Raw genomic sequence first — 27,536 nt, forward strand, 5'->3', positions numbered from 1 at the left:
CGACGGGGAAAGGGGGGAGATGGGATAGGGGAAAGGGGGGAGATGGGATAGAGCCACTGGCACTTGTCAATTGTTTCTTGTTCACAAAAGCACTAATCAAAAATTTGCTCCAGGGGCTTGCAACGTAGTACAATATATTACCTTACTGGGAGAATGCAAGTTTCCAGTACAAAGGACTTAACATTTCTTACATACTGCTTGACTAAAATCTTTACAAACATTGACTATATTCTACACAAGAAACACTTAACAAGGGTAAAAGGAGAAACAGAACCGTTAGTCGCCTCTTACGACATGCTGGGGAGCATCGGGTAAATTCTTCCCCCTAACCCGCGGGGGGCATTTACAGAGGTTTTGAATAGAATGTCTGGGAAATAAGGGTCTTGAGAGGGAGGGAGTCTTAAATTTGGGGGTCTTAAAAGGGGGGTTCCACTGTAAACCCAAAAGTATTGAGAATCTTGTATCAGATCTGAAAAAAATCCACCTCACACAGTAGTCAATGTATACAAAAAAAAAAAAAAAGTATTAAGAATCTTGTATCAGATCTGAAAAAATCCACCTCACACAGTAGTCAATGTATACAAAAAAACAAAAGTATTGAGAATCTTACTTCTTCTTCTTCTTGTCGTTCGCCTAGAGACATTGAGAATCTTACGATTCAGATCTGAGAAAAAACCCACCTCACACCAACATCGCAGAGTAGTCAACGTTTGGAATTTTTGTCAAGCGCACAATGCTTCAGCAGATTTGTCGCCTCTGAGTTTGTTTGTTTTCTTGTCGCCAAATCACAACAATCATTTCCACTTTATTGCATCCTTAATTCCTGTACAACCTGAGTTTGAAACATTGAGATGATCACAGCATGAAGAGTTAATGTCTCATTTTTTTGGATGTTTTTCTTTCTTTTTTAATGTTTTTTCTTTGGTTTTTGTGTGCAATCACAGCAATTTTTATTTTTACATCCATTTGATGGCCTGATTAAAAAAAAAAAAAGTCCACCATGATTAACTAAAAACACATTTCAGTCGATCTTTTATTCACATTTACGCATCCCTTTGTTTCTTTCGTTAATTCTCTCCTCATTTAATCATTCTTTCATTTGTTTTCTCCCCATTTATTCAATCATTCATCCATTATTTTCACATTTATGAATCCCTTTGTTTCTTTCGTTAATTCTCTCCTCATTTAATCATTCTTTCATTTGTTTTCTCCCCATTTATTCAATCATTCATCCATTATTTTCACATTTATGAATCCCTTGCTCCTTTCGTTAATTTACTCCCTCATTGAATCAATCATTCATTCATTCACTTTTTTTTTTAACTTTCATATTTTTGTTCATGCATTCAATCATCCTTTTTGTTTCTGTCTTCCAATCATCATTGCTGTCAAAATTCAGTCTGCATGGTTTCTACACTTGTTTTCATTGGCGATACGTTTCAATCCCGCACTCATTCATTGATTTCTTCATCCTTTCTTTCTCTGTCGAACACCACCTCTATTCACTCTCCTACTTTTCTACACTTACCTGCCCTGACAAGAGTTTTAATCTTACAATCATTCAATCGTTCATGGTTTCTACACTTGTTTTCATTGGCGATACGTTTCAATCCCGCATTCATTCATTGATTTCTTCATCCTCTCTTTCTCTGTCCAACACCACCTCTATTGACTCTACTACTTTTCTACACTTACCTGCCCTGACAAGAGTTTTAATCTTACAATCATTCAATCGTTCACCATCTATTATCACTTCTTCTTTCTTTCCACAATTATCATTTTCACAATTCAGTACAATCATTCAATCGTTCATCACTAATGATCTCTTTCTCTCTTTCAATGATTATCATTTTCGCAATTCAGTAAGTCGAGCCTGTTTCGATCGACAGACTTTTCAGTTTCAACAGTTCTCTCCAATGGCGACTCAGCATGTCTTCAGCACTCATTCTGTGCCACATTTGGTAGCTGTGTTCTGTTCAGAGTCTGTGTTTTTTTCGTTGTCATTTTCTTTCTCGTCGTCTTTTTCTTCCTTTTCGAAAAACTCGGGTCTCTCCTGAAGCATCCTGGTCCTCAGGAGTTGTGTAACCTCCGGCTTCTTGAACCTCACGGCGTCATCAAGAGCTGTAAACCCCCATCTGTGTAGGATAAATAACAAATTGATCATTTTATTGGCTCACGTAAGTGTAGCCTATGCGATGCTAAACTTTGTCTGTCTGTGCGTGCGTGCATGCGTGCGTATGTATGTATGTCTGTGGTAGAAACTTTAACATTTTTGGCTAAACACCGAAATACTCATTTCACGTGGTTATTTTTCAAGCACCATCTTCAAATTATTGAAGCAATGATCAACATTGTGTCGGCATGTGTGTAGTTAAAGCGTGTATCCAAAGAAAACGGGTGGTGGGGGGTTTTGAAGGGGTACAAGCAGTTGACTGGTTTGTGTCGTGTGTGGTATGTAGACGGCAGGTCAGGTGTCAAGATCAGGTCAGGGGTCACGCGAAGGATTGTGGTCCATTTCTCACCTCCGCATTCGCCGGGGAAGACGATTTCATGTTGTTCGGTTTCTAAGCTCCAGAAAAGTAAATAAAGAAGATACCAAAAGGAGATTTCCTACAATTTGATCTGCACAGCGCTTTTCCAATGTCCACGCGAGGAAGAGCTGTCGAAAGCGCAGTGTCGATCTTGCAGCCGTATCCCGGTAAGTACAGAGACAGATCTAGTGTCTCCCACTCTGATAACGTGTCACCTACTGTTAATCCGTTTTGTTTTAATTTCTTTTTATTTCAGCAGACACGGATGTCAAACACAGTGCTAGGCAGTCACCTCTAGTGAAATGAGTTGATCTGAAGTGCCTGTAATGTTTGGATGTCTTTGTTCGTGGTTCGATTTATGTGAATTTCAAGACTTGCAGTAGAGTCTCAAGTTAAGTTTACTCTGCCCGAAAAAAACTGTCCACCATTTACTTGAACATGCAGATATAAGGAAACGGAATGAATCTGTTCTCAAAGTCAAAATGATCACGAGTTTTTCCTCAGATTCAAAACATGCACTGTCATGGTTTTGTCTGTACAATTTAGTAAGTCTTAAGTACCTTGCAACAACTTCCTTGAACGTGAAAGACAGTTTTTGAATGCTAGATCTGTATCGCGTTTCATTCCAGACTCGATCCTTGATGTGGTTTCTTTTTTCCTCTCTTGTTTTTTTCCTCCTGAGTTGATCGTTATCATTTAAACAAGACCCTCAGAGAGTAACTCCGTTGCTCCTTAAAATGGACTGTGAATAGTGTGTTGGCTGTGTGTGTTGACTGTCAGAATTATTTTAAGAACCAGGCTGCTGCAGTCAGTTGACATGTTTCGCATATTGTAGGGTTACCATGCTGCATAGGTAAAGTGGCTTGTATAACCTGACTATTCTGTTTCAAAACACTGTTTATATTTGTGTAGGTTGTAGTCATCATAACTAATCGCATTTTGCCATTTGTTTCAGAAAGGAGGTTAACCTACAACAAGATCGACGCTATGTCAGATATGCCTCAGCCACATGAAGACTTCCGAATTTAGATCCACTCGGCATGGTGACAAGTCTTGATGAAAAGTATAGGACTGAGGACAGCAGTGAAAAAAGTGGCCACATGGCAGGTACCTAACCTATTAACCTAGTCATTTTATCTGTTTGCCTTCTTTTGAAAATTATACATGGAGTTGATATGATGCGTTAGTTTTAACTGTGTGTGTGTGTGCGTGTGTGTGCGTGTGTGTGTGTGTGTGTGTGTGTGTGTGTGTGTGTGTGTGTGTGTGTGTGTGTGTGTGTGTGTGTGTGTGTGTGTGTGTGTGTGTTACGGAGTGAGTGAGTTTGTGTTACTGTTTGTTGATTTCTTACGGGAGCCTTGAAGGCTTCGCCTCTTGTTAAGGTAAGGTTCACTAGATGCAGTTTGTATTCGGTTTTATTAGCTGTGTAAGAATTTTGTTCGGCTGTTGTTTTGTGTGTGTGTATGTGAAAGGCACACTGCTGAAGAGAGAGAGAGAGAGAGAGAGAGAGAGAGAGAGAGAGAGAGAGAGAGAGAGAGAGAGAGAGAGAGAGAGAGAGAGAGAGAGAGAGAGAGAGAGAGAGAGAGAGAGAGAGAGAATAAAAGAGTGATTGTCTCTCTCTCTCTCACACACACTCTCTCCCTCTCCCTACTCTTTCTCCCACTCTCTCTCTCTCTCTCTCTCTCTCTCTCTCTCTCTCTCTGCCACTCACTCTCTCTCTCCTAGTCACTATCTCACTCTCTTTCCAACTCCCTCTTTTTTCTGACTCTGTCTGTCTGTCTCTCTCTTTAGCAACCTCTTTAGGGCGAGCGCCAGATGTAAAATCACTGCTTAATTACTCTATTACCCTCGTTAAATAAAGAATTCTCTCTCTTTCTCTCTCTCACACACACACACACACATCCACACACCCACACCCACATCCACACACACACATCCACACACAAACACACTCACTCCCACACATACCCCCCCACACACACACATTATAAGAAGTTCTTAAAAGTTCGAAGTTATTTTAGCATATAGGTTTTTTTTTATGGTCTTAACAGTTAAACATGTATTACGTTATCATTAAGATTCATGCTTTGTTAGCACTAAGCAGTTGTTTTAATCAGTCTGGTTTTCTCTTGTTTTCATCTTATGAACATTCTAAATGATAGACTAACTTATTGTCTTGTACAGAATAACAACTGTGTGAATGGTGCTATACTGAATGAAAGAGTGTGACATGAAGTTCTTGTACATCATTGTAAAGAGTGTGAATGACGTTTTAGTTTAGATGTCAAGCGCTTAGAGCAAGCCTTTTTAACGAAAGTTTTTGATTTAGCGCTATATAAATGTTCTTATTATTATTATTATTACACATGCACAAAATGAAGCTGACCTGTCCACGAGGAAGGGGGAACAGTTGCACTTGTCCAGCAGGAACTGCACCACGTGTTTCTGTCCCTCTGCGGCCGCCACGTGCAGCGCTGTTCTCCCGTCGTAGTCCGGTTGGTCCATGTCCATACCGCTCAGCGCACACCTACAGCACCAACAGCCATCCCAATAAAGTTATGAAAATGAGAAGAAACAAGAAGAGCAAACGCTCGATCGAGTCACTTTCGCAGTTCTGAATATTATATGAGGCATCAGATGGACAGGAAGAAATTGCTATTCACAACACAATGAGTCACGTTCACATAAAATTTGAGCCCGGTCACTTTTATAGTTTCCGAGAAAAGCCCAACGTTAAGTTGTGTGTTGCCGAACAGAAAAGGCTAGTTATCTCCCTTGTTTTTCTGATAACGTTCGTAAAAGGCTACAGATGTAAATACTTTGATGTAAAGAATAATCCTACAAAGTTTCAATCACATCCGATGAACTTTGTCAAAGATATAAAATGTCTAATTTTTCCTTTGACGCTGACCTGTGACCTTGAAAAAGGTCAAAGGTCAACGAAACCATTGTTAAAGTGTAGAGGTCATTGGAGGTCACGACTAAACAAAATATGAGCCCGATCGCTTTGATAGTTTCCGAGAAAAGTCCAACGTTAAGGTGGTGTCTACGGCCGGCCGGACGGCCGGCCGGCCGGACAGACTAACACTGACCGATTACATAGAGTCACTTTTTCTCAAGTGACTCAAAAATCACAAGAAAAGCAAATGCTATATATACGACTCCCCTTCGTCATGTCCCATTACAGTGGAACACCAACCCCCTCTCCCCTCAATATTAGACCCTCGACCACACTCTTATAGCCCAATTGAAGAGTCCCTCTCTTTTATTACCCCCACCCCACCGAAATAGAAGATTCCCTCCCCTTTAAGAAAACCTGGAAGAAACCTCACCTTCTGATTGCAGTGACATCACCATTGTAGGCAGAGAAGAGGAGGTCGACGATTTTGTTGGCCTGTTGTTCCACGTGTCTGATGCAGGGGTCCATCTTCACGGTGGTGAAGCGAATGTTGTCGTAGTTGTGGAAGTTGAACATCTTCACCAGCTCCTGTATGAACGACAGCAATCAATCGTGCAGGTATTTCTTCACATCATGGAAACTGCAAGAACCTTGCTAATACAGTGGAACCCCCCCCCCCTCCCCTTTTAAGCTCACCCCTCTCTATTCAAAATAAATAATGCATAACGCACTAAGAATATGTTCATACAAACAAACAATTCTTTGTTATATTCATCCATTGTTGCTTATGCATCACAATATATCTTGAAATATTCTATTGCTTGCTGGACATGTTAATTATGTCATTTGTGACCCTCCACCACGAAAGGAGTCGCATGTCACCTCGCGCGGTTCTGCGCTAGGCTTAATATAAGTCCGGGAGTGTCTGGTAACAGTGTGAGGGTCACCTTAGTCACAGGCTTATAACTCAAACTCTTTTTTAAAACGGGTTTCACCACTGGATAGAGCATAAAAAACTCTTTAGGAAAATGTACAAATATGAAAATCATACAAAGGTGACATGCGACTCATTCCGTGGTGGAGGGTCACATTTGTACTCCACTTCTATTTCTTCTTGTTGTCGAGTTACCCCTCAATGGACAAAAGCCGGATGAAACAAAAGCATGTTTGCATTGCTTATTCTGTCACCCTCAAAATATAAAGTGATACAGTCTTCTTCTTCTTCTTCTTCTGCGTTCGTGGGCTGAAACTCCCACGTACACTCGTGTTTTTTGCATGAGTGGAATTTTACGTGTATGACCGTTTTTTACCCCGCCATTTAGGCAGCCATACGCCGCTTTCGGAGGAAGCATGCTGGGTATTTTCGTGTTTCTATAACCCACTGAACTCTGACATGGATTACAGGATCTTTTTCGTGCGTACTTGGTCTTGTGCTTGCGTGTACACACGGGGGTGTTCGGACACCGAGGAGAGTCTGCACACAAAGTTGACTCTGAGAAATAAATCTCTCGCCGAACGTGGGGACGAACTCACGCTGACAGCGGCCAACTGGATACAAATCCAGCGCGCTACCGACTGAGCTACATCCCCGCCCCAGTGATACAGGGGAACCTGTCTATAAAAACCACCCAAGGGACTGATCAAAGGTGGTCTTCATAGACAGGTGATCTTTATGGAAAGGGTTGCCATTTGGCAAACACTCCACTGCCAAAAAAATACTGGCACGTATGTTACACAAATATGTCACACGTAGTTCAAAGCTCGCTGCAAAATAACCACACGCACACCTCAAGGGATGAACAAAAACAAACTACGTACGCTGCAGAACTGAACGCCCCGCATGCTGTTGCCGTAGGAGTCAAGGGGAGGCGACCACATGACGATTCCCATCACATTCGGTACCACCAGCATGATTCCCCCTGCCACGCCAGACTTGCCTGGCAGACCAACCTAGGAACACATGTACATCATCATCATCATCAATCCCCTGTCATGGCAGTCCCATCTAGAAACACATAATCATCGTCATCATCATCATCATCATCATCATCAATCCCCTGTCATGGCAGTCCCATCTAGAAACACATAATCATCGTCGTCATCATCATTGTCTTCATAATCATCATCATCATCATCATCATCATCATCATCATCATCATCATCATCATCATCATCATCTTCATCATCATCTTCATCATCATCATCATCAATCCCCTGTCTTGCCTGGCAGACCCACCTAGAAACACACAGACTAAGTTTTTAAAAGCAGTGCGTTAAAATCGAGACTGCAAACAGTTCCTGGAAATCAAAAATACAGTACAGAATGACCGAAGCGTTTGACAAGTGCAATGGCCTAGTGGTTTTGTGTGTTAGGTCCGGGTTTCAAATCCCGGCGGCGCCTGGTAGGTTAAGGGTGGATATTTTTCAGATCTCTCAGGTCAACTTACGTGCAGACATGCTAAAGTCTCATCTCCCTCCGTGTTTACATGCAAGCACAATACCCAAGTATGCACATGCGTGTGTACACAATGGGGGATAAGGCACTAGCTGGTCCCATACATTAACCTGAGAGATCGGATAAATCTCAACCCCTTAACCCCCCAGACGCGGCCGGGATTCAAACCCACGACCTTCCGCTTGGGAGGCCGGGTGCTTATCCACTGAGCCAGGGGGGGCTAAGAAAGGGGGGTTCCGCTGTATGATAAAAAAGCAACGAGTGTAAATCTGGTACGACACAGCAAGCCATGTAGTATTCTGTTTATCCTACATACTGTACTTACGTGTATTTTACTGAAAATGTCCTGCATTCGAGGCAGCTACATTGAAGACGTTTGTTTTAGAACCTCGATCTCTTCTGAAGCCTCGTGCAATCTATTACGTCAAAGCAAAGAAACGTCACTCTGAAAGTGTGGCGTGACGTGTTAGTTCTAAAGATTCATCGAGGGTAATTAGCGAGCGCAATTTGTGTTTCTATAATAACGTTTTTCTCGGTGACTTTGGCATCATAAGCAGTGGAAAAACAGGTCCCTGCCAGACTTGCTTGACATGACCTCATTTACATGATATACACACGTGTGATTTGAACGATTATTATCTCACGGGTGTCTCTCTCACGTATGTAGGATAAACCAGTGTTTACCTTGAAGGCAAACTGTCCAGAGTAGTCGTACATGCCGCAGGACAGCATGAGCGACAGCGTGTCTCGGATACAGAAGGGCTCCAGGACTTTGTCGTCTGTGATGGGACAGATCCCCCCATTGGCCAGGGTGGCGGCTACCACTGCCGCTGAGTCGCACGTCATCTCCACCGAGCAAAGCTGAAAACACGTTTGAATGGTTGGCAAGGCCATAATTAAAAAAATTTTTTGTTTCCAATGACATGGAAAGTAAAAAAAAAAAAATAAAAAAAAAAATTAGGGTGGGTAGGTCTGTTTCTCTTTTTTGTAATCAAAGTTTTTTTGGGCTTTTTTGTGGCCAGAAATGATGCGAGGTGTGTCCCTTGGCTGTCGGATAATTAAGTTCAACATGTAGGATGTGTCAGGGTAGTTAAACTTTAAGACACATTCACAGACACATGAAGACCAAGACTCACACAAAGACACCCCCACCCCCCCCCCCCCCCCCATAGGGGCAACCTGAGGACTCTATAAAATCCTATCCTCTTATCCCCCCCCCCCCCACACACACATAAGATTTTATTTCAACCACGTGCATTACACAGGAATATATTTTGGTTTGAGTTCATTCAACACAAATATAGTACATTCAGACACAACAACCAAACAGAGTGCTAACAGAACTGCATACACACACTCACTTACACCCACACCCACACCCACACCCACACCCACACTCACACACACACTCTACATTATACCGCGTTCACATCTTGTCAACTTCACATAAAATACTCTGTTGGCACACACACACATACTCTAGTATCTTTGATGCTTGTTGGAGGAACTCTTCCAGTCAAATCGAACCCATACAAGTAATAGGGCCTTAACCCCTTCACTGCCCACCCCGTATGTAATACGTGGTCATTTTCGGTTTGTCCTACGCCCATAACCGTATCTCATACGTGGGATTTGTGTCAACAACATTTCAGGACATTTCTGAAAACTAAATGGGAGGTAACCACTGTCCAAGTACTTGTAGGGGTTCTAAACACATTTCTTTCCCATAGACCGTTCGGATAATGCTGTTATACTGTGGCAGTGAAGGGGTTAACTAACCTGGAAGTAGAAATCCATGATTTCCATCAAGTTGGTTCCTTTGGGGAAGCACTGCAGACAAACAAATCAATACGTAAATCAGTAATCATTGATTATCAAAGCTGAGGAATTTTTCTCTTCAAGGAAGGTGAAATATCTGACCTTGCATCCGAAACCAAATCTCTCTCCAACTTTCTACTTTCACTGAATTCATTCTCTTAAGTCTGCGAAAGAAAAACTTTCAATTTTACGAACAGAAAATGACTGTAGTCTACACAAAGGGCGATAAGGCACTAGCAGGTCTGCACATAAGTTGACCTGGGAGATCGGAAAAATCTCCAACCAAAGCCCACCAGGTGCGGCTGGGATTTGGACATACGGCCTTCCGCACGGGAGGCCGGCGTCTTATCCGCTAGGCTATTACGTACCCGTCGAATGGTTTCAACAACTACTACTGTAACTACTACTACTACTCACACCAGAAAAGCAAAACAAGAACAGAGGTAAAATACAAAAAGATGCTGCTCACTTGCTTCTCCTTCATGTGATAAGCGATGGCGAAATTCCTGTCGGCCGTGTCTCGTTCGGACAAAAACCTGCGACGGGAAAAACACAATTTCATTCAGTAATAAGTCAAGTCAAAGTCAGTTTATTTACCAAATGCAAAGCACAGGATTTTGTTATGGTGTATGCATCCAAACTTCACACTCCTTCCACACGCATATTATATCATAATAAATATGTACAGATAAAGTGTTCAATTTCACTGGGCCTATTTACATGTGTACACCAACCAGACAGTTCAAAACGGACTGGTTGTTCTTTTAGCACCAATTTGACAGGAGTAATCACAGGTTACATGGATAAAGATAAATGAATTCCCTAAAATCATATCTGAAAATATAGTCATCAATATAATAAATCCGAGTACATGCTAACACAGTTATTCAAAGGACACAACCCTTACATCTATTAAGATATTTCATTTAAGGATACTCGATCCCTTTCAGAACTTTAACTGACACATATCACAAATCTAACAGATCTAAGAACGATCCACCATTGAGGCCGCAAGGACTGCCTCAGGAAAGAAACTGTTTCTGAAACGAGAAGTCCTGCTCTTCAGAGCGCGGAAGCGCTTGCCTGACGGGAGGAGCTCGAACAGATGGCCGGCTGGGTGAGATGAGTCTGCCACTATACCCCTAACTCTCTTTGCTAATAGTTTATGTATCGATTAAACATTGGAATTTCCTTCTTCGAGCCATGTGACGTCAGAGTCCAACAAAAACTCATACTTAGGCGGTTAGCCGAGATTACAAAAGAGTGTCTAGTTTGTGGAGTTCAATCATAAAAAGTAAAATGAATTCTAAAAAAATTCGATCGATACATAACTGTAGTAGTGTTATTTGTATTTTTGACCAATATTACATTTTACACAGATATCATTATCAACAGTCATTGTCAAACTGGCGCGGTCTCAGAGGAATTCTGACTGTCTCAATCTGTGTAAAATGTCATATTTTGGTCAAAAATACAAATAACATGTAATATTGGAGTACAAATTAAATAGAATAAAAAGAGACAACAACATTACAAACAAAACGGAAAGAGCAGCATAGACAAGATCTAATGTAGAAAATGTCTGCCTCAACGATTCCACATACAAAATTAGCAAAAAGAAGCAGACCTCATGCCTATAAAAACTGCAGTGGAACTTGTTTGACAATTCATTTGTATAGACTTAAAGCAAAACATTGCTTTGCACATTCAAGTACTGTGAGTGCAACCCCCCTTTTAAGACCCCCAATTTAAGACTTCCTCTTTTTTTTAGACCCTCCTTTCTCAGATGTTCTGTTCATAGCCTCTGTTAATTTACTACCATTTTAAGACTCCCTCCATTTTAAGACTCCCTCCATTTTAAGACTCTCTCCATTTGAAGACTCCCTCCATTTGAAGACTCCCTCCATTTGAAGACTCCCTCCATTTAAAGACTCCCTCCATTTTAAGACCTGATTGGGGTGTTGCAGGTAGCTTTGTTTCCTCCTTGGGGATGAAGCTACCAGGGGAAGGGATTGTGTTGGAGGTGCGGGTAGAGGGGTAGCCCTCCCGGTGCTCCCCCTTGGACCTCCCTAGTCTAGGACCCTGGGTCTTCGCGAGGTGGCCATTGTGGCGTAATCCCTCCGAACTAGCATAACGTTTCCCTATCCCAAGACCGACCGTGCGTGGTCTATGACCACATCCTCTACGAGGTGACCCTATCAACTAGGCAGCGCAAGCCCCTAGGCGAAACACGGCGGATCTAGAGGAGAGAACCTCGATAAAAAATTTGAGCTGCCATGAAGACGGAGCATGTTGGCTGAGGACAGCGGGCAGACCTTCTGTGCCGACACCCATCTACAGGAGAAAACCAGGCATGCACGCATCAAACCCAACATGGCCATACAAAAAGAAAAAAAGAAAAAAGACCTGATTTTCTCAGATTTTTTGAGGTCTTAAAAGGGGGTTCCACTGTATGGGTATACTTCAAGACATAAAAGTACACCTACACTGAATTGTTGAAGCTAACAAACTCATCTCCTGCAAGTCTTTTGAACATTTTCAGCGTCTGAAACAGATTCAAAGACAAATCACACACCGACACTCCACAATCACCTCAAAGAAATGAATTGAAATCTCTGGTGTGAACAGCTGAAACAAGCACAGAAACAAAAAACACTATCATCACATAATGAATCTTTTACTAAGAACAAAATGTATCAATGTTTAAAAGCACACGCGGGAGACTTAGGCAGGACAGCTGGAACACACACACATTCACATCAGGGGACATTACCCAGGAAATTCAAAGAAGGATCAGAGCTGCACTGTGTCCCCTTTTTCCAAAAGTCAACAGATGATTTTCAGAAAGAACTCTGTCAGGTTTGTATGGGTTGTGAAAGAGTGAGAACCCTTGCTTTTACTTAGGCCTAAAAAAAAATAGGTGTGGTTATGGTAACCCGACCTACCCTATTTTTAGGGGCCGACCCTATAACTTTTTATTACATTTGTAAAAAAAAAATAAAAAAATAAAAAAACACAAAACAAGAAGAGCAAACGCTCGATCGAGTCACTTTCGCAGTTCTGAATATTATATGAGGCATCAGATGGACAGGAAGAAATTGCTATTCACAACACAATGAGTCACGTTCACATAAAATTTGAGCCCGGTCACTTTTATAGTTTCCGAGAAAAGCCCAACGTTAAGTTGTGTGTTGCCGAACAGAAAAGGCTAGTTATCTCCCTTGTTTTTCTGATAATGTTCGTAAAAGGCTACAGATGTAAATACTTTGATGTAAAGAATAATCCTACAAAGTTTCAATCACATCCGATGAACTTTGTCAAAGATATAAAATGTCTAATTTTTCCTTTGACGCTGACCTGTGACCTTGAAAAAGGTCAAAGGTCAACGAAACCATCGTTAAAGTGTAGAGGTCATTGGAGGTCACGACTAAACAAAATATGAGCCCGATCGCTTTGATAGTTTCCGAGAAAAGATATAAAATGTCTAATTTTTCCTTTGACGCTGACCTGTGACCTTGAAAAAGGTCAAAGGTCAACGAAACCATCGTTAAAGTGTAGAGGTCATTGGAGGTCACGACTAAACAAAATATGAGCCCGATCGCTTTGATAGTTTCCGAGAAAAGTCTAACGTTAAGGTGGTGTCTACGGACGGCCGGCCGGACAGACTAACACTGACCGATTACATAGAGTCACTTTTTCTCAAGTGACTCAAAAAACCGAGTGCAGAAAACGCAATGAAAGCAAAAGCGCTCGAGTCGTACACTTATTTCCCTGTCAAGTAGGTTTAAATTTTACACATTAGAAAAAAAAGTAAAAAAAAAAAAAAAAGGGATTGCCTACCTTCCTACCCTATTTTTTTTGGCTATGTTACCTTAACCACACCTATTTTTTTTTTTGGCCTTAGACAAATATTGACATTTGCTTCGTGTACACGTGTTTAGACACACCCCCTTGCTCGTGATTTGCCTCTAATGTCATGTGGGGAAACTTGCAGGGATGTTACGGGCGAGTCACTAGCTAGAGGGTGTGTCTCAAACACTTGTACGGGCGGGGATGTAGTTCAGTCGGTAGCGCGCTGGATTTGTATCCAGTTGGCCGCTGTCAGCGTGAGTTCGTCCCCACGTTCGGCGAGAGATTTATTACTCAGAGTCAACTTTGTGTGCAGACTCTCCTCGGTGTCCGAACACCCCCGTGTGTACACACAAGCACAAGACCAAGTGCGCACGAAAAAGATCCTGTAATCCATGTCAGAGTTCGGTGGGTTATAGAAACACGAAAATACCCAGCATGCTTCCTCCGAAAACGGCGTATGGCTGCCTTAATGGCGGGGTAAAAACGGTCATACACGTAAAATTCCACTCGTGCAAAAAACACGAGTGTACATGGGAGTTTCAGCCCATGAACGCAGAAGAAGAAGAAGAAGAAACACTTGTACAGGAAGCACATGTCGATATATTATGTCAAAAAAAAAGCAAGGGTACGCACTCTTGAACAACCCACACAAACCCGACAGTTATTTGTGGAATTTATTAGTTTTAGCAGTAATCTTCAGCTTTAATCAATCAATCAATATGAGGCTTATATCGCGCGTATTCCGCGGGTACAGTTCTAAGCGCAGGGATTTATTTTTTATTTTATTTTATTTTTTTTTATTGGCTCACGTAAGTGTAGCCTATGCGATGATAAACTTTGTCTGTCTGTGCGTGCGTGCGTGCGTGCGTATGTATGTATGTATGTGTGTATGTCTGTGGTAGAAACTTTAACATTTCCGAGTCTATGGATTACGTCAGTCTCGGTCAAAAGTGTTCGACGTGTGTGATAGAAACTATTTGAAGACGTCACATTATGACGTAAGAGGGTTAGACGTCACGCAAAGGAATTACTGAAAGTCTCGGTCATTGTTATTGTGAGCGGGCCGAGACTTCTTGGCAGATCCAGGGTCTCGCTTTCTTGCATAGTTTCACCTATGCTTACTGTGTGTGTGTGTGTGTGTGTGTGTGTGTGTGTGTGTGTGTGTGTGTGTGTGTGTGTGTGTGTGTGTGTGTGTGTGTGTGTGTGTGTATGTGTGACGGAGTGATTGAGTTTGTGTTACTGTTTGTCAATTTCTTACGTGAGCCTTGAAGGCTTCGCCTCTTGTTTTTTTTATGCAATTTATATCGCGCACATAATTATTCAAGGCGCAGGGATTTATTTATGCCGTGTGAGATGGAATTTGTTTACACAATACGTCACGCATTCACATCGGTCAGCAACGAACAGGGTGTCAATCCTCTTAAGAAACAGTTGCCATTGTGTCTTGTTCAAGGTGAAATCCATCTTGACTGCTAAGGGAACTAAATGCAGAAAAAGTCAAAGTTTTTTTTGATCAAAATGAGGATTTCACTCACATAGTCGAAGCGGTCAGCAAGGTTGAGTTCCGGTTTGACCAGTGACGACGTGACGATGGCGCCAGAGTTGACCATGGGGTTGTGGGGTTTGTCTGCAGAAACAAAAATTGCTAATATGTCAATTTAACTGTAGGATATCCTGGTTCACTTTAATTACAGGGTGCTCTGCAGAAAGAAATGCTTATATGTCGAGTTAACCCTCGGATATCCTGGTTCGCTTTAATCAACAAGAGTCGACCCCTCCCCCCTGGCCCACTCCGCTTACCTTGAGTTTTGTTTTTGTTTTCTGGTGTGTTTTAAAAAAAAAAAGAAGTTTTTACCTCATTTGCATGCAGGTTGCTACATGTACTACCTTTATATTTTGCCTTCTCTCTGGGTTTTTTTACAATTTGTTTTACAATTTTTTATTTTTTTTTATTTCAGGCATTCTTTTTCATAGATCTTTTTCTTTTTTCTATCAGGTTCTTACATTTTTAAATCAACAACTTAATTAATAAATTAATATCGTGTTGGCAAAAAAATTTAAAAAAAATTCACACCATAAATGTACTTCCAATGTTTAATTCCAATTAAACACCCAAATCCAACTTTACCCTGAGGGTTGAGTCCGATGATATTGAAGCGCTGGCCGCTGGGTTCTTGCCCCACATACTGGTGGACGACATCAGGTTCTACGTCATTCAGCGCCAGGGCGTACGTCAAAGGTTTGCTGATGGACTGCAGGCAGAAGGGTGTGTTGGCGTCACCCAAAGCGTACCTGTGGTGAAGAAAAATGAAAATAAATCAGTAAAATGACAAATGTGAAGAATGTTTGAGCCTGATGTGCTTAAACAGCAGACTCATCGAAATGGAAAATGTCTGTAACACGGAATGATTGGAATTGAAAATTTCTTGAACACACACTGAATGTAAATGGAACATTTCGTGAACACTGACTGATTGAAATGAAAAACTTCTTTACCACTGATTGGAAATGGGATTTTTTTTTGAACAGACTGATTGATATATTTGAACATTTCTTGAACACAGACCAATAGAAATGAAAACAATTTTCTTGAACACACTGATCAAAATGCAACATTTCTTGAATACAGACTGATAGAAATGGAACATTTCTTGAACTGACTGAAATTAAAAATTTCTTCAACACAGACTGATCGAAATGAAAAATTCCAGTTGCCTGTCTTTGTCTCTCCAATGTACGAATGGCCAGGACCCAGGACCCTGGACTGATCTTTGCCAGTGTTGACTGTAATTTGTTTCTTTCTCCCAAACTCTCTTTCTCCCTTTCTCCTCCACTCTCACTCCCCATCTCTCTCTCTTTCTCCCCAACTCACTTCTTTCTCCTTCTCCCCAACCCCCAACTTGCTTCTTTCTCCCCAAATTTCTATCTCTTGATCCCTCTCACCCCCCTCTCTCACACACTCCCTCCCTCTCTTTCTCACACTCTGACTCTCTCCATCCCCCCCCCCCCTCCCCTCCCTCTGTCTCATTAACAACACTGATGCCTACCTCTGTCCATCAACGGTACAAATGGCCAGGCCCCAGTATTCTGGACTGATCCTCGCCAGTTGTGGAATGTAATTGGCTGGCTGAAAGGGAAACAGAAAATCCATTTCAATTTACTAATGGCTTGAGGGTAGGAGGGTTAATTTGTCTGGAGGGGAGATGGGGGATGCCATAATGGAAGGAGATTTCAGAAAGATCTCACAAGATAGATAAGCCCCCTCATGATGATGATGATGATGGTGATGATGAATTAAATGATGATGATGATAATGATGATGATGAAAATGAGGATGAACAAAGCTGAGGTAATAGAGGAGCTATATCGCAGAAAGACAGACTGAAAGAGAAGTATTATTTCAAACAGAAAGAAACAGACAGGCAGACAGACAGAGTCAAGTCGAAGGTTGGGCACACAGACAGGCGAACATAAAACAAAACTGAAACAACAAGAAAAACAACGTGTCTTCAAAACGTTTTAAGCAACAACAACAACAAAAACACACACAAAATAATATTTTTTTACATACCATCCTGAAGTAGGCAGTTACATGCTGAAATATTGATATATATATAAACATACCTAACCTGTATACTGGTGTGTTTTCTTTTTATTTACAAAAAATAATCATCTGACCTCTCCTGAAGTGTTGGGTTTTGCATTCCAGTACAGGTTGTCGATGTTTCTGCAGAAATCCTGAAACTCTGGAAGGATGAACTGACGTCTGAACGCCTTGGCGATCAGCACTATGTTTTCTGTCACGCATCTGAAACAAGAGATAATATAATACGTGTATCAGGAGAGATATCAGTGTTCTCCAATAGCAAAAGCAAAGCAAACAAAAACACACAAAAAATGTTACCGATGACAAGGGGAAACAAATTGGGGTCAGTAGTTTTGTGTTGTTGGTGCTTGTTTTGAGTAAGGGTCGGGAAATCAGAAACATTAAATCTTTTTTTCTTGGCCTTAGTGGTTTCTGAAGTGCAGACGGAATGGTGCATATGTGGTGCATATCATGTTATATGCCACTGAAAAGGTTACCTCAGTTTTACAATGCGATTAATCTTTCCTTCTTCTGTTCTGCAAGGGTACAACAATGCTTAGCTCTCTGTATGACAGTCTGTTTTCAAAATATCAGAATGTTTATATGCTTGCAAGCATATATACACAGCAACACACGCAAGCATACATACATACAAATACACGAACGCACGCACATGCTCACAAGTTTTAGTAAAAAATGATAGAAAAGCAAATTTCACAGTTGCAAAGTTTCACTGGAACATTAACTCAAAGAAACGTCAAGAAACAAACAAACGAACAAACTAAAAATTAAAAAAAAAGGAAATGTAAATAAATAATACATTATGTTGTAGAACATACCAACGAAAATGGAAATCTCATTCATGAATTTTCCAGAAACAATTTCTTTTTAAAATGTGCACTTATCAGACTCAGAATTTTTGCAGCAAAGAACATAATGCATATTGGGAGACAAGCACGTATAAAAAAAACTTTTTTTTTTTGTTCCTTCAGATGTTTGAAATTATTATCATCAGATCTAATTTATCCTAGTCCATCTGGTTTATATAAAATTTTAAAAAACACACCTGAAGAACTTTTGATTAAAAGGGTACAATTTTGCAGAAAATTCCTTTGCCGAGAGAGCTTGCTATGCCTGAAAAATGCACCATAAATACTCACAGGTCGAAAGTCGCCTTATTTGGTATGAATTTGTCTCGAATGTTACTTTCACATTCTGCCCAGCTGGCATCAAACATAATTCTGAGATTACACCGTGGAAGACACAACATGAGCACGTAAAAAGCATTGTTTGTTGTACTCCATTGATCCAAAAGACTAGTTTTGGAAATAATTCCGTCGCACACACACACGCATGTTCTCTCTCTCTCTCTCTCTCTCTCTCTCTCTCTCTCTCTCTCTCTCTTTCTCCTCTCTCCTCTCTCCTCTCTCTTTCTCTCTCTCTCTCTCTCTCTCTCTCTCTCTCTCTCTCTCTCTCTCTCTCTCTCTCTCTCTCTCTCTCTCTCTCTCTCTCTCTGCACCGGAGACATTACGTGATAATTTTATTTTGAACTATAACAGACTAAAAATCATAACACCGACTCCACGTATTGACCTTTTCAAATCAAGCCTTCTTTATTCAGGTGCGGTCCTATGGAACTCACTGCCTATTTTTCTTGAGCATAAAACAAACACAGACAGCTTCAAAAAAAAATTATATGTCGCACATAATGCAACTAAACATGTGCTGAATGGTTCATCAATTCATTTAAAATGTATGTGCATGTTAAACAAAATTATAATAATATGCAGATCTAAATTAAGTTATGTTATGTACTTAAAATGCAGCATGACAATTCATTTTTGGCTCACGTAAGTGTAGCCTATGCGATGGTAAACTTTGTCTGTCTGTGCGTGCGTGCGTGCGTATGTATGTATGTGTGTATGTCTGTGGTAGAAACTTTAACATTTTTGGCTAAACACCGAAATACTCATTTCACGTGGTTAATTTTCAAGCACCATCTTCAAATTATTGAAGCAATGATCAACATTGTGTCGGCATGTGTGTAGTTAAAGCGTGTATCCAAAGAAAACGGGTGGTGGGGGGTTTTGAAGGGGTACAAGCAGTTGACTGATTTGTGTCGTGTTTGGCATGTAGACGGCAGGTCAGGTGTCAAGATCAGGTCAGGGGTCGCGCGAAGGATTGTGGTCCAGTTCTCACCTCGCCGATTCGCCGGGGAAGACGATTTCATGTTGTTCGGTTTCTAAGCTCCAGAAAAGTAAATAAAGAAGATACCAAAGGGAGATTTCCTACAATTTGATCTGCACAGCGTGTTTCCAATGTCCACGCGAGGAAGAGCTGTCGAAAGCGCGGCAGTCAGTGTCGATCTTGCAGCCGTATCCCGGTAAGTTCAGAGACAGATCTAGTGTCTCCCACTCTGATAACGTGTCACCTACTGTTAATCCGTTTTGTTTTAATTTCTTTTTATTTCAGCAGACACGGATGTCAAACACAGTGCTAGGCAGTCACCTCTAGTGAAATGAGTTGATCTAAAGTGCCTGTAATGTTTGGATGTCTTTGCTCGTGGTTCGATTTATGTGAATTTCAAGACTTGCAGTAGAGTCTCAAGTTAAGTTTACTCTGCCCGAAAAAAAACTGTCCACCATTTACTTGAACATGCAGATATAAGGAAACGGAATGAATCTGTTCTCAAAGTCAAAATGATCACGATTTTTTCCTCAGATTCAAAACATGCACTGTCATGGTTTTGTCTGTACAATTTAGTAAGTCTTAAGTACTTTGCAACAACTTCCTTGAACGTGAAAGACAGTTTTTGAATGCTAGATCTGTATCGCGTTTCATTCCAGACTCGATCCTCTCTTTGATTGTAGATCTACTGTTTGCTGTTTACGCACTATCATATGATTCGCTATGTAACGTTTGGTAAGCTTACCTTGCCACAGCTTTCTTGTCTTTGTTGGCATTTCTGGCTGTGTTGACCGTCAGAATTATTTTAAGAACCAGGCTGCTGCAGTCGACATGTTTCGCATATTGTAGGGTTACCATGCTGCATAGGTAAAGTGGCTTGTATAACCTGACTATTCTGTTTCAAAACACTGTTTATATTTGTGTAGGTTGTAGTCATCATAACTAATCGCATTTTGCCATTTGTTTCAGAAAGGAGGTTAACCTACAACAAGATCGACGCTATGTCAGATATATGCCTCAGCCACATGAAGACTTCCGAATTTAGATCTACTCGGCATGGTGACAAGTCTTGATGAAAAGTATAGGACTGAGGACAGCAGTGGAAAAAGTGCCCACATGGCAGGTACCTAACCTATTACCCTAGTCATTTTATCTGTTTGCCTTCTTTTGAAAATTATACATGGAGTTGATATGATGCGTTAGTTTTAACTGTGTGTGTGTGTGCGTGTGTGTGTGTGTGTGTGTGTGTGTGTGTGTGTGTGTGTGTGTGTGTGTGTTTGTGTTACGGAGTGAGTGAGTTTGTGTTATGTTACTGTTTGTTGATTTCTTACGGGAGCCTTGAAGGCTTCGCCTCTTGTTTAAATTTGTATCTGTATATATATATACAGTTATAATGTATTAAGTTTGATGTGATAGTTCTTTGATTATATTGTTTTCTGTTCTTGTTGACCCTATGTTAGGGCGAGGGCTGGATGTAAAAAAGCAATATTCTTGCTTATCTATTACCCTCGATAATAAAGATTTTGTCTTGTCTTGTCTTGTCTTGTCTCTCTCTCTCTGTCTCTCTGTCTCTCTCTCTCTCTCTCTCTCACTCACACTACAGACACACACACACACCCTTGTACTCTTAGAAGAAGAAAAAAAATCCCTCCTCTCCTCCCCCCCCCCCTCCTCACACACACTAAGCCTTGCATTCTTTGGAGAAAAAAAACCTCCCTCCTAACCCCTTCTACAACCCCCCTCCCCCGGCCCCCCTCCCCCCCCCCCCCCCCCCCCATCACTCGTCCCAACCACCCACACCACACTCTCTCATACCCACCCATCCCAAAGAACAAAGGCTTAGAGACAGAATCTGTACACTTACGATTTGAAAGCAGGTCTGTCCAGCATAATGTTCTGCATGCCCTCAAACTCAGAGGAAGTATTATTTCCCAGTTTTCGCATGGATTCCGCCAGTCTTGGATCGTTGACTCGTAAGCCGGTATCCCTGAGTGCCTGAAAGTGAAATCAATTCACCAATCAGACAGGAAATTAATTGAAAAAATTAAATTGAATATAAATGAATCCCTCTATTCGACCGTCCATCCATTCATGCACCCAACTCAGCAAATTGACCAATCAAAAAAAATATTGATTATTTCATAAACAAACAAGAAACAGCATTTGCTAGCTTCGAATCTTTTGATTCCATAACTTATCTCTCCAATCTTTGAAGAACTATTGCATCCGTGCATTTTTCAGAAAAAACAAACAAATGAACAAACAAACAAACAAAAAACAAACAAACAGCCAGCCAGTGGACAAACCAATGAACAAACAACAAACAGACAAACCAACAAACGAACAAACAAACAAACAAAACAGGACACATCATTTGCTAGCTTCGAATTTTCTGATTCTATAACTTATTACTCCAATGAAGAACTATTGCATCCGTGCATTTTTCAGAAAAACAAACAAACAAACAAACAAACAGACATCCAATGGACATACCAAGGAACAAACAATGTCCACGCCTACAAACCAATGAACAAACAAATTCCACACCTAGAAACCAATGAACAAACAGACTTACCAATGAACAAACGAACAGACAAACCAATGAACAAACAATGTCCACACCTACAAAGCAATCAACAAACAGACAAACCAATGAACAAACAATCAAACAAAATAAACAAACAAACAAACAAAAAGCAAATGTTTACACACCCCAAGGAATTTTCCGAGAGACAGGCGGCCATCTTTTTCTTTGAGATAGTCGAACAGGGCACCCTCCACATCCGCGAAATCTGCTTTTAGGTCACTGAAAATAAAGAATAATTCACATAAAGTCATATAACATAATGACAAGAATACTGTAATTACCATCAAAACTGATACCACGGAGATGCTCATCGTCGCAATCACTGAAAATAAAATATAATTCACATCAGACATGAGGAAAGAAAATGGTCAAAAAGGAGAAAAAAAGGTTTTCCAAATCCAAAATAAGACAAAATTTGGACGATTTTATCAGCTCTTCTTAACCAGATGTAAGATGGAGGGAAACTGATTTACACATTAGGAGTGTTGCGTAAAGCTTCAAAATCAATGTAATGTGTCCATTTTCATATCCAATATGAAAACCCGGAGAGGTTCAAAATGTGAAATTCCTCCAAAAGAAGAAGATTCTCATGCCTGCATAATGACAAGAATACTGTAATTACCATCAAACCTGATATCACGGTGATGCTCATTATCGCAATTACAAGTACCATAATTTGGTCACTGAAAATAAAATATAATTTACATAAAGTCATGTACCATAATGACAAAAATAGGGAAATAACTATCGAAACTGACATCAAGGTGATGCTCATCGCCTTAATTATCATAATGAGGTGTCACACACCTGAAATAATTATGATCCTCTGTAGCATAAAGCATCATCAGAATTATCATGATTATTATTTATCTTTCTGAATTAATTTCAGGCAACAGTGGTATCATCGTCATCACAATTATTGTGTGTGTGTGTGTGTGTGTGTGTGTGTGTGTGTGTGTGTGTGTGTGTGTGTGTGTGTATGTGTGTGTGTGTGTGTGTGTGTGTGTGTGTGTGTGTGTGTGTGTGTGTGTGTGTGTGTGTGTGTGTGTGTGTGTATGTGTGTGTGTGTGTGTGTGTGTGTGTGTGTGTGTGTGTATGTGTGTGTATGTGTGTGTGTGTATGTGTGTGTATGTGTGTGTGTGTATGTGTGTGTGTGTGTATGTGTGTATGTGTGTGTGTGTGTATGTGTGTGTGTGTGTGTGTGTGTGTGTGTGTGTGTGTGTGTGTGTGTGAACGTGCAAGACAGGCACTGGTCGTCTTTCAGATCCACTGTATAGTTAAACCTTGTAAGTTTTAAGATCACTTCAGGGCCGTGAACAAAAGAGAGAGAGAGAGAGAGAGAGAGAGAGAGAGAGAGGGAGAGAGAGGGAGAGGGAGAGAGAGAGAGAGAGAGAGAGAGAGAGAGAGAGAGAGAGAGAGAGAGAGAGAGAGAGGCCGAGGGGAGAGAGAGAGAGAGAGAGAGAGAGAGAGAGAGAGAGAGAAAGAGAGAGAGAGAGAGAGGGAGAGAGAGGAAGAGAGAGGGGAGAAAAAGGAAGAGAGAGAGGGAGAGAAAGAGAAAGAAAGAAAGAAAGAAAGAGAGAGAGAGAGAGAGAGAGAGAGAGAGAGAGAGAGAGAGAGAGAGAGAGAGAGAGAGAGAGATGACAATGACAATGACAAATTCTTTATTTTACGAGGGTACTGGCATAAGCAAACAGGTGCTTTTTTACATCCAGCCCTCGCCCATGGGAGGGTTTAATCTAATGATAATACGTTTTAAAAGTGTTGGAATATCAATTAAAGAAGTAATAAAAACAAACGATGTACAAGCAAACGATTAACAGAGAGAGAGAAAGAGAGAAAGAGAGAGAGAGAGAGAGAGAGAAAGAGAGAGAGAGAGAGAGAGAGAGAGAGAGAGAGAGAGAGAGAGAGAGAGAGACTCAGACTCAGAACTTTATTACAAAAGGATAAAGGTTTTAGGCAAAGCCTATTCTTCCAACCTGTCCTTTATACAACACATAAAGACAGACGGACATAAAAAATAAAACTTCAATGAGATAAGATACAGAATTACATTGTATGGATTGCAACACTATGTGTATTTAAGGAATTATATAAGGAGAACTAAAAAATTACAAAATTACATTGACATAGTTAAACCTTTCATTTTGAGAATTAAGTTGCTCAAATCAGCTACACATCCGTTAACACTAGTACAAAATGTTCAACAAAATAACAATCGAGAGAGAGAGAGAGAGAGAGAGAGAGAGAGAGAGAGAGAGAGAGAGAGAGAGAGAGAGAGAGAGAGAGAGAGAGAGAGAGAGAGAGAGACGCACACACACATAGGTAGAGATATAATATCCATTTCTGACTCTCTCTCTCTCCCTTCCTCCCTCACCCCCCCCCCCCCCCCCCCTGCGACCCACATTTCGCCCACCAGCACTGAAATGGTATTACAAGCAGTGAAAGAAGCTATTTTCACTCGCACTCCACACAAAAACACACGCGAATCAGAGTACCCACAAGAGTGCACAGACCAAGAATAAAAGTGCCAGTTTACTATGCCATGCAAGGGCAACGTACAAGGGCAACGTTTAAAGGCACATTCCTTGCGAAACCGATCATATCACATAGCCTTCACAGAGGCGTCCAGGCCTTTATACGATAGAAGAACATAGTTCCACTCAGACAGATATATATATACCAAGGATAAAGATGCTAGTTTAATGTATTATGCAATGTTTTTAGGCGCATTCCCAGTGAAACCAATTATGTCATCTAGTACTGATGTAGCCTTCACAAAACTGCCCAGGATTTCACATGAAAGAAGAACTTCGTTCCACTCAGACATATACCAAGGGTAAAGTTGCCAGTTTGCTGCACTGAGCAAGGGCGTGTAATCTTACAGGCACATTCCTAATGAAACGATTCATATCTGACTTAGCCTCCGCAGAGACGTCCAGGCCTTTATATATACGATAGGAGAACATCGTTCTACTGAGACATATATATACCAAGAGTCAAGGTGCCAGTTTGCTGCACCAAGCAAGGGCATGCAATGTTTCAGGCCTATTCATCGTGAAACCAATCATATCAGCTACCCTTCACAGATCTTTCCAGGCTTTAATATTAAAGAACAACTGTCAACATCTCTCCACTGAGACATATACCAAGAGTCAAGGTGCCAGTTTGCTGCACCAAGCCAGGCCAGGGCATGCAATGTTTCAGGCCTATTCCTCGTGAAACCAATCATATCACATACCCTTCACGGATCTATGTAGGCTTTTATATATGGTAGAACAACATGGTTCCACTCAGACATATACCACGATTCAAGGTTCCAGTTTGCTGCGCACCAAGCAAGGGCATGCAATCTCACAGGCACATTCCTCGTGAAAAACGAATCATATTATCTAGCCCTCGCAGATATAAATGTCCAGGCATTTCTGAGAAACCAGCACGGTTAGCCTAGTGGTAAGGCGTCCGCCCCGTGATCGGCAGGTCGTGGGTTCGAACCCAGGCCGGGTCATACCTAAGACTTTAAAATTGGCAATCTAGTGGCTGCTCCGCCTGGCGTCTGGCATTATGGGGTTAGTGCTAGGACTGGTTGGTCCGGTGTCAGAATAATAATATATGGCTCTTCGTGGTCGGCTGGGCGTTAAGCAAACAAAGAAACAAAATTTCTGAGAACGTCCCTCAACTTAGACACATACCCACACTCAACATCCAGACTGCTTCCTGTGCAGACTGAGAACTTTTAATTTATGAATTTATTTTGAAAAAGTAAAAGTAAAAGTAATCAATTCATGTTAAACAATTCTTACTATAAACAGAAAGCAATGAGATTGTTAATTTTTAGTATGTGTCCTCGTGGAGGGATAATCTTATCCCATGTTCAATTTTGGCCAGATCTGATATTGTTGAATGTCGGTATGTGACCAAGTGGAGGGATAATCTTATCCCATGTTCAATCTTGGCCAGATTTGATATTGTTGAATGTCGGTATGTGACCAAGTGGAGGGATAATCTTATCCCATGTACACTCTTGGCCAGATCTGATATTGTTGAATGTCGGTATGTGACCAAGTGGAGGGATAATCTTATCCCATGTACACTCTTGGCCAGATCTGATATTGTTGAATGTCGGTATGTGACCAAATGGAGGGATAATCTTATCCCATGTACAATCTTCGGCAGATCTGATATTGTTGAATGTCGGTATGTGACCAAGTGGAGGGATAGTCTTATCCCATGTACAATCTTGGCAAGATCTGATATTGTTGAATGTCGGTATGTGACCAAGTGGAGGGATAATCTTATCCCATGTACAATTTTGGCCAGATCTGATATTGTTGAATGTCGGTATGTGACCAAGTGGAGGGACAATCTTATCCCATGTACAATTTTGGCCAGATCTGATATTGTTGAATGTCGGTATGTGACCAAGTGGAGGGATAGTCTTATCCCATGTACAATCTTCGGAAGATCTGATATTGTTGAATGTCGGTATGTGACCAAATGGAGGGATAATCTTATCCCATGTACAATCTTCGGCAGATCTGATATTGTTGAATGTCGGTATGTGACCAAGTGGAGGGATAATCTTATCCCATGTACAATTTTGGCCAGATCTGATATTGTTGAATGTCGGTATGTGACCAAGTGGAGGGACAATCTTATCCCATGTTCAATTTTGGCCAGATCTGATATTGTTGAATGTCGGTATGTGACCAAGTGGAGGGATAATCTTATCCCATGTTCAATTTTGGCCAGATCTGATATTGTTGAATGTCGGTATGTGACCAAGTGGAGGGATAATCTTATCCCATGTTCAATTTTGGCCAGATCTGATATTGTTGAATGTCGGTATGTGACCAAGTGGAGGGATAATCTTATCCCATGTTCAATTTTGGCCAGATCTGATATTGTTGAATGTCGGTATGTGACCAAGTGGAGGGATAGTCTTATCCCATGTATGTACAATCTTCGGCAGATCTGAGGAGTCGAGTCGAATCGTTTTAAACGGGAAGGAGTGTGCAACTAAAGCCAAAACAGCTACATCCGTGGCAGTCTTCCCGGTCGTTGACACAAAAAGGAATGCAACTTAAAGAGTGATGTAAAGCCATCTGGAAAATGTGTGTTCAAACCTCAGAGAAACAAAGGGAGGTAAGCGCTATAAATGCATACAACATGTGTGGTAAGATAAGTGACAGTTATGCATAACCAATCTCCTGCAACCGGAGGCATACAAGAATCAGCTTTTATTCCTGGCCGGACAAATCCTTAGATCAAGACTGTTGTTTGTGTGTTTTGTACGAACAAACACAAACGTTGTAACTTTCTTTCTTTATTTGGTGTTTAACGTCGTTTTCAACCATTCAAGGTTATATCGCGACGGAAACGTTGTAACACTGTGTTGCCTCGAAGGTATAAGTTAGAAGAAAGAGGCAGAATGCTGTTTTTCTTGTAGGATCAGACAAACAAAGGGAACTAATCGCTGTAAATGCATACCACTGTGTATTAAAGCAAGGGAGAGTTATGTGTGTTCAAAGCTTTATGCGCCTACAGATCGTTTTGCAGATGAAGCTGGGTCGATCTTTGCCATTTCTGTGTTTCGTTTCTCATTCATCTTCTATTTCTGACAGATA

The 27,536-nt window shown here is 41.1% G+C and overlaps 1 protein-coding gene and 1 long non-coding RNA gene across 4 annotated transcripts in view; one reads left to right on the forward strand and one right to left on the reverse strand.

The window, feature by feature from the left end:
* On the reverse strand, positions 1-22,128 carry LOC138979649 (glutaminase kidney isoform, mitochondrial-like). Of its 2 annotated transcripts, XR_011460073.1 has the most exons (15): positions 22,038-22,128; positions 21,190-21,320; positions 17,231-17,360; positions 16,600-16,679; positions 15,681-15,844; positions 15,088-15,179; positions 12,187-12,245; positions 10,170-10,236; positions 9,662-9,712; positions 8,567-8,743; positions 7,246-7,377; positions 5,861-6,015; positions 4,915-5,055; positions 560-2,135; positions 1-484 (listed from the first exon to the last, which is right to left on the reverse strand). XR_011460073.1 is itself a non-coding variant. In XM_070352369.1 (14 exons), exons 2-14 carry the CDS (start codon positions 21,267-21,269, stop codon positions 1,943-1,945), a joined length of 1,521 nt encoding a protein of 506 aa, XP_070208470.1. In that variant the 5' UTR covers positions 21,270-21,320; positions 22,038-22,128; the 3' UTR covers positions 1-1,942. The 2 variants fall into 2 exon arrangements, 1 of the variants encoding a protein (XP_070208470.1); XM_070352369.1 differs by having other exon boundaries at positions 1-2,135.
* The window catches only part of LOC138979652 (uncharacterized), a 58,006-nt gene that overhangs the window by 58 nt on the left and 30,412 nt on the right, over positions 1-27,536 (forward strand). The window contains exon 1 of one of the 2 annotated variants that reach the window (XR_011460076.1): positions 27,227-27,271. The exons of the other annotated variant lie outside the window; for it this stretch is intronic. This is a non-coding gene — a long non-coding RNA (uncharacterized lncRNA). Of the gene's footprint in view, positions 1-27,226; positions 27,272-27,536 lie in introns of those variants that run through there. 2 annotated transcript variants of the gene reach the window in all.

Source organism: Littorina saxatilis, linkage group LG11, assembly GCF_037325665.1.
Source record: "Littorina saxatilis isolate snail1 linkage group LG11, US_GU_Lsax_2.0, whole genome shotgun sequence".
Taxonomy (NCBI): domain Eukaryota; kingdom Metazoa; phylum Mollusca; class Gastropoda; order Littorinimorpha; family Littorinidae; genus Littorina; species Littorina saxatilis.